This window comes from Pteropus medius, unplaced genomic scaffold (genome assembly GCF_902729225.1).
Source record: "Pteropus medius unplaced genomic scaffold, Ma_sr-lr_union100, whole genome shotgun sequence".
Lineage (NCBI taxonomy): Eukaryota > Metazoa > Chordata > Mammalia > Chiroptera > Pteropodidae > Pteropus > Pteropus medius.
The window spans coordinates 4,720,033-4,727,752 of record NW_024342466.1 but is presented as its reverse complement, the minus strand read 5'-3'; the positions used below and the strand labels follow the sequence as shown (position 1 = coordinate 4,727,752).

The 7,720-nt window shown below is 65.1% G+C and overlaps 1 protein-coding gene across 1 annotated transcript in view; it reads right to left on the bottom strand.

Moving 5' to 3' along the window:
* Positions 1-4,712: 4,712 nt before the first annotated feature.
* The window catches only part of GAL3ST2 (galactose-3-O-sulfotransferase 2), a 14,839-nt gene continuing 11,831 nt past the window's right edge, over positions 4,713-7,720 (bottom strand). Inside the window, 5 exon segments of the mRNA XM_039861641.1 lie at positions 4,713-5,932; positions 5,934-6,120; positions 6,122-6,368; positions 6,371-6,665; positions 7,277-7,519. Of these exon segments, the coding sequence (XP_039717575.1) occupies positions 5,867-5,932; positions 5,934-6,120; positions 6,122-6,368; positions 6,371-6,665; positions 7,277-7,519 (1,038 nt within the window). The 3' untranslated portion in view covers positions 4,713-5,866.

The following is a 7,720-nucleotide window of genomic DNA, read 5'->3' as shown; positions in this document are numbered from 1 at the left end:
GCTCTGCGGGCCCAGGGCCACCGTCAGTGGGCCGCAGGGTCAGCGGGCAGGGGCCAGGCACGCCCTTGTCTGTCTGGACGCGGCACAGATGCCCCCACCCACGCCCAGCGCCCGCCCCGTCCCTGGCTCTCTACCCCCCCTCCCCCACGGCCACTGCGAAGGCCCCTTCCTCTCGTTAGCGCAGCCCACAGAGGAGAACAGTGGGGAGCCTGGCCAGGGCCCCCGAACCGCCCCTGTGCCTGGATACTGTCATGAGGGGCCTGCCCGCAGGAGGCTGGCTAAGTGCACAATCAGGGCCCAAAGCTTTGGACAAGGAGGGCCACGTGACCACAGGAGCCACACAAACACAGAGGCACAGAGACACGCAGAAAAAGAGACTTGCACACAGATGTACACACGTTCACGCCGACATGCACACACAGGCAACAGGCTTCCAGGAGGAAGGCACCCTAGCTGCCACCACCCTTCTCAGGCCTGCAGGATCACCAGCGACAGGATGCTGGGGGGAGGCCAGGAGAGGCGGCCGTCACCCGCTGAAACCACCGAGGCCCTAGCAGGCCTCCTACAGAGAAGAGGCCTGAAGTCCAGGCCGTAGCCAGACAGCTGCAGAGACAGGTGACCCACTGCCTCAGGGCTCCCAATTGAGGCCATGGTCATGGAGATGTCCAGCAGAGCCACTGCCACCCACAGGGTGGTCCAAATAGCTCCCACATGTACCTCAAGAGAGCTAGGGACAGTGCAGGCCAGAGTGACAGTGGGAGGGAACCCAAAGAAGCCAGAGGGCCCAACGCCCTACCATCTTGCCCCTGCCCCATCTCATCAGGAACCATGAGGGTGGGGGGTGGCGGGAGGCCTCTAGTCTGTGCCCTGAGGTATGGCTGAACTTGAACTTGCAGCTGCTGCCACACGGAGCTGGAAGGGAGATGGGTGCCCTCCCCCCGCTGACCCCCCAACCTGGAACCGGGCTGGGGGAGTGTGTGGCAGAGGCTGGGTGGGCCTCCTGGACGCCAGAGCTCAGAGGGGAGAGGCGAAGGGGAGCAGCACTCTAGGTGCGCAGGTGGGGGGCCTGGCAGGACGGAGATCCAGTGACACAGCAAGGATAAGGAAGGGTCCCTCCCACCCACCCGTCCCCATCCACCCCTCGCCCTAGGCTGGTGCCCCACACAGCCCAGCCCCCTAAACCTCAGCCAGGCTCCTGCCAGGGTGACATGGAGCCTCAGGCAGCCTTTCCGGCGGCTGCCCCACTCCCTGGAGCATGGTCCTGAGGGAGGCCCTGGGCAGGGCCTCGGGTGTGGATGCACATCGGGCACACGTAGCTCTGCACCCCAGCTGGCCCCCTAGCAGGGGCCTCTTCCTCAGCTCTGCACCAGGGCAGATGTGGGGTGGCTGGCCCCAGGGAGGGTGGGCCAGGCAGGCGGGGGCTGCAGGCAGGGGAGGTGACACATGCACTGAATGGGGAGCAGAGATGGCTCTGGGACCAAGGCCCTGTGCACAGCACATCCGAGAAGACGGTTGGGTTGACAGCAGGTGACAAGGATGAATACGCACATCCTTAAAAGAGAGGGGCCTCGCTCAGATGCACGGGTGGTGTGCCTCGCCTGAGCTCCCCAGCATAGACACCTTGCCCAGGACAGCCTGCTTCTAGAACTGTCCTGCTGCCACTGAGCCCAGCAGACTCCCTGCCTGTCCTCGGTGTGCACACCCTGCCACCCTGCGGGGCTTCCGTGTCCCAGAAGCCCGAGGCCCCCACCCTCAATCTGCATGCAATGGGCAACTGTGCCCAAGCAGGAAGCAGGTGCGGGTGCCACGTGTCCCTCCAGGCTGAATGGACACAGTGGGACATTCTCTCCACTTGGCTTGCTCCCCAGGGCCTGGGACTACCAGGAACTGGTGTCAGCAGAATCACGGGGCCCAGGCAGCCTGGGGACGGAGTGGCAGAGAGGGAGGCTCCCGAGACTAGCTGGTCACTCTGCTCACTGCACAGAGCCAACAGGGCTGCTGGGCACTTCTTACCCGTGCCAGAGCCCCAAAGTCCCGGGGAGACCCCTCAGTCTAAGAGGGAGATGGGCCTCTTGGGCAGCCAGCCAGCCCTGCCCAGTGTGGCCGAGTCAGCAGGTTCTGGGGCTGGGGCTTGGTCAGACAGCCATGTCCCAGTGCTGACGGGAGCCGGCACCACTAATAGCGCCCATCCACTGTCTTCAGGGCCGTGCCTCACAAAAGGGGAAACTGAGGCGCAGAAGGCGATGAGACCTCCCAGAGAAGCTGGTCCCCTGACCCTGGGCCCTGGGAAAGTTGTCGGGAGCCATTCTGCATGCGGCCTGCCCCGCCCAGGCTCTGTCCTGGAGCCCAGGTCACCGCCACACTCTCTCCCTCCCATGCCGGCACGTCTGGTCCTGAGCAGGCCCGGCCCGCTGCAGACACTGAAGCACCCGCAAGGAGCAGCGGCCCTTTGCACAGAAGTCAGGCACAGGTCTTGGGGTCTCCTCAGGCTGGGGCTCCTGTCTGATCCTAGTGCCCCTTCCCCCTGGCGGAGCGTCACCCCTGGGCCCACCTGGCTGCCAGGGCTGGGGCCGTGGCCTGGGACCGGACAGCCAGTCTGCATCCACCCATCCGGGGCCTGGAAATTGTCCTGCTGGGGAGCCATGCGGAAGCTCGAGCTGGACGGCCCTCAGGCCACCCGCCCATGGTCCTCAGCCAGGGAAGACAAAGGGAGCGGGTCCTGGCTGACAGCCGGGTCAGGAGCAGGGGGACTCACCTGGCACCGTTGGGAAGCCCAGGGCTGGCTGTGGGGCTGTGGCGGCACCTGCTTGCCTCTGGGACCCAGCGCGGACAGGGACAAGGGCCCGCTGTGTGGCCGGAGGCGGAGCTGGCCCTGTCCCAGGGCTGCGTCAGGACCCCGGACCCTCCTGCCCATGACGCAGCCTGGTGCAGCAGAGCAGTTGGGGTGCCGAAGGGAGCCGGGGCGGGGGAGTGTGAGGACCCGGCCACACAGGTCCTTTCTGCTGGCCGACCAGCTCCACCCTGGGGTGCTCGGGACCTTCCGTAGAGATGCCTCCCCTGAGAGCACAAGTGAGTGCCCAGCCCCTCTGAGACCCACACTGCGCACGACTTGGGTGCCCACCTGCCCCTCCCTCCGCCCCCAGGAGGCGGCACCCCTGGCCTCTGGGCTTCACTGGGCTCCAGCCCACGTCTGTGCTGGGAGCCGGGGCCAGGCCTCCTGCTGTCTCCAAGGTTGTTTCATGGGTGACCACTGCCCAGGTGACCGCGGCCTGATCCGGGGCCTCAGCTCGTGAAAGAAGCTCTTGGAGGAGCCAGCCTTTCTTGGGGTCTCCCTGGGCCCTGCCTGCCCCCCTTTTCTTGCCCTTCCCTCTGATGTGATAGGACTTCAAACAGAGAAACAGGAAAATCCGCACGTGGGTCACAGCCTGCTGTGTCCTCTCGGTCCTCTGGGCCCGAGGGGGTCATGGAGGACACCAGGGAGGGGCTGGGAGGAGGCCACGAGGTGGGAGAGCAGAGGATGGCCTGTCCCACACCTGCTGGACAGCCAGCCGCTGACCACCCGAGCACAAGCGAGGCACCGGGAGCCCTGCTGCCCACTCCACGGAGGTGGTTCAGACGGGCACACGCGAGCTCCGCCGGCCTCCACGGGACTTGGGGCGGCCTGCGCCCAGATGAAGCCCAGGGGTCTGTCCTGAGGGGAGAGGGGACGGCAGTGCAGAGAAGCAGCCAGCCCCCACCTCAGGGGCTGCACCCAAAGCAGGGCGGGGAGGGCCCGCGTCCCTTCCATGGTTCCCCAAGTCCAGGCCAGCATAGGCAGATGGGCCCCACAGGAACCGGGCCTCCAAGCCCCACATGACCTATGCAAAGCCCCCACCCCAGGTCTAGGCTGGACCATGCACCCAGGGTGCCCGCCAGGGCCCCCGCCAGGGCCTGCCCGGAAGGAGGCTGCCCGCGCTCGGGCCTCGTTCCCGCCGCCCAGGGTTTTACATGTTTTCGTTGGATGCCAGCTTTTCAAACATGGAGATTTCACATAAAAACTTGCATTTCCAGCTTCTCTGAAAAATCAGGTCTGCCTCCTGGGCTTCCCCTGCCCCTCGAGACAAGCACACGCCCTCTGGGTCACCCGCCACCCCTCGCCCTGCCACCAGCATCGCAGGCCTGCGGTGCCCCCCCCTCCGTGCTCTGAATGGAGTACTGAGCTCCCAGCTTCTACTGGCTGCACAGGACACCAGCACATTCAACCTTTGGGGGGACCACCTGGCCAGGTTGTGTTCCAGTTCTTATTACAGCCTCCACGCCCCTTACATTTAGTAAGTGCCCCGATGTTCCCCTGGAGCACGGCGCCAGTTCACATCCCTGCTGACCTCAAAGGCACGAGCAAACGCCGTGGAATTCCCGCGATCTGTCCTCGTTCCGTGCCCTTGTGTGGAGTGTGTCCTCGCAGCTCCGTGGGCCGCGGCCGAGGCCTGATTCCTGGCCCCGAACACGCAGCAGCGCCTTCTTGCCGGGTGTCACACGCTCGCCCACAGGAAGGGGGGATCTTGCTCCCTCGGGGGTGGGCGGAGCCTGCCTGGCCTGGGGCACAGGGTTTGACCTGAGTCTTGCTTCAAACCAGGGTCAGTTTCTCCCGCATCGCCCTGCCTCCCCGTCCAGACACCTGTCCCTCACCAGGCCACCCCTTCTCCAGTTTCCTGCGGGAGCCCCCTCTTTGCTCTGCCCTCCGGGCTGGGGATGAGTGTCCCCCAGAGGGTCTCCTAGCGGGTATGTCTTCTATTTTACAGTCTCTATTCAATTTTTTAGAAGTCATTTTTTTTTACTTTCCAAATATTCTCTTTTATTATCGAATTCACTGCAATATGTCCTCTGATCTCTTACAGTCCCCTCCATTAAACCACCCATTTCGATTGTTCGGCGGTTGCCCCTTCCCTGATATGCTGGCCCCCCTGAAAAGTGTGGACGGGCTACACATAACAGTAGCCCCCTCAGCAGGTGGGGGCCCAGCTGCTGGGGTCTGCAGAGCCGAGAGCCCTGACCTCCCAGAACTGGGCAGGCAGGCCAGCTGGGCACCCGTGAGCACACGACGCTGAGTGTGGGAAGCCCACTGTGACCACCAGGCCCCAGCAACCAGGGAACACGTCCTGCCAGGCAGGGTGTCTTCAGTCCTCCCCACGAACAACAGGGGTGCCTGCAGGCTACCCTTTTCTGGGACTGCATCCAAGGCAGTCTCCATGGCAACCATGAGCCTTGCCCCCCCACCCCCAGCAGGCATCTCCCTCCACTGAACACGGGGAGGGGTTGCAGCACGGACCCTCGGCCATTTGTCTTGTGAGCAATTTGAACATTTCTCAACCTAAAACCATTCTTTGGTAGGAAATAAGCCTCCTACAGCCAAAGATGGGGAGCTGGACGGTCCCGACCCGTGACCCCTCACCCCTGCTCCCCAGCCCGTCTTTGAGCTCTGCCTGTGGTGCTGCACCAGTGTCCCCATCCCCACGGCCAGCAGACGCAGGGGAGCTGCTCCAAGCTCCCTCAGGGCCCCGCTGCCCTGGGCTCTGTCTCTCAGACGGGCAATGTGTCCACTCGCGTCCCTTCTGTGGGCAGTGTGTGGACACGTCGTTAACTATCCCTCGCTTTCCACCTTGTAAGACTTGCCTATTTGATGACTAGGTCCACACCCTCACACGTCAAGTGTGTCTACTGTCCCAGGTTTGGGGACCTCAGCAGGAGGGCAGATCACAGGGAGCTCTCTTCCTAGGTACTTTCACCCAGAAGACCAGGGGTCTTGCCGGCCTGGGTGTCCAGGTGCCCGGGAGTCCTGCTCCGAACCCCAGGACGGCAGCAGGGAAGCTGGCGTCCACAGGCAGGGCTATGCCTGCAGGAAGGGGATGGCCTTGGGGGGCTCTTCGGGGAACTGCAGGGTGTACAAGCGCGCCCGCGTACTGCAGCTCTGGCATGACCATCCTCTGACACATCCGCAGAGTCTGGTTGTCAAGTCCTGCCCGAAGGTTGTAGCCCAGGATGTCGGCGTCGCCCGACTGGTAGGGGCTCAGCCGGCGGTCTGCGACCTGCGTCCTGCTCTTGGGCGCGCCGTCCTGCAGGCACAGGCCCGCGAGCTCGCGCAGCCTCGGAGCGCAGCCGCCGCGCGCCCAGCTCCGCGTGCGCCCTGGCCCAGAAGGTGCGGCTGAAGTGCTGGTCGAGGCGCCAGTCCAGGGCACCCCAGCGCTTGGCGCGCTCCCGGCCCTGGGGCGTCAGGCTGGTGACATTGCGTGGGCTGCGCGAATTGAGCCTGAAGGACTCGACGTCGTCCAGGCGCTAGCGCAGCCGGTGCCGCAGCAGCACCATGGACTCGTCGAAGTGCTCGGCGATGGCACCAGCTGGAGGCGCCGCGCCGCCGCGGCCAGGCGCGCGCGCACGTGGCTGTCGCGGGCCGGCGCGTTGTGGTCGAAGCCGAGGTCGAACCACATGTTGTTCCTGGCGCAGGCGTTGCGCAGGTCCGGACTCCGGTTGCGGCGGGCGTGCGGGGCGGCCAGGAAGGCGTCCAGGCTCGCCGCGCCCCTGAAGGCGGGCACGAAGCCGCGGTAGTAGGCAAAGGGGGACTCCAGCTGGGAAATGGGGTTTCTGAGGACGGAGAAGTAGAAAGTGTCCTGCGGCATGACTTTCCGCACCTGCGTGGGGACAGAGCGAGGGCGGTGACCCTCCCGGCTTCTTCCTGGGCCCAAGGGGCAGGCGGCGTCTCCCCCTACATCCCACAGCACATCTGAACCGCCCAGCGCCTCTCCTGTCTGGCCTCCCTGCATCCAGTCCAGGCCGCCTTGCCCCCCTGACTGCCACTCCCCCCACCGGAGTCCAGAATGATTCGAAAACACCGGCACAGGCAATGCCCCTCCTCCCAAACTCCACCTCGGAAGGGAGGTCAGGGATGCCCCCCAGGAGGAGGTGACCTCTAAGCTGAGACCCAAATGACCCACAGGGGAGCTGTGAACAGCATCCCTGCCGAAGGGTCGGCACGTGCAAAGGTCCTGGGGCAGGAGGAACTGGGTGAGGGAAGAGGAAGGAGAGGCTCCCAGGCTGTCAGGGTGCAGGCCACGGGGGCGGGGGCGGGGCCTCCCGAAGGTCCTCTACGCGCCCCCTCCGGCCATGTCCCTGCAGCACCCCCGCACCAGGCCGCAGCCCCTCCAGCACAGCCACGCCTCAAAGCCACGGAGTGCACCCAAGGCCTCGCCGAGCCACCGGCTCCACAGCCCCGCCCCCCGCGGAGGGCCCGGGCGCGGCGCGCCTCCGGCAGGTTGAACCTCAGGTGGCTGCACATAACATTGAAGCAGCGCCGTGAGCCGTCGCGCTCTGCACCCTCCACGTAGCGTGCCAGGAAGAGCCAGGGGTAGCCCAGGTGGAAGCCCGAGCCTGCGGGCAGCGCCACCGACAGGTTGTGCGTCTCTGCAAGGCGGAAGAGGACGTCGAGCACGGTGCTGCTGGCCGTCTTGTACGTCTGCAGGAACATGATGCTTGGCCCCAGAGCAGGCTGGGAGGAGAGCACAGCGGGCAGCCGTCAGCGAGGGAGCTCCCTGCTCCCCACCAACCCACAGCCCCCACCGGGTTAGACCCCAACCCAGCAAACACCCGGCCAGCTCCCCACAAACTGCGTGACCCCCAACACAGTAATCCCCTCAGACCTCTAAACTGTCTTTTATCACCAGAGTCCCTCAATCCAAGATCCCGCAAA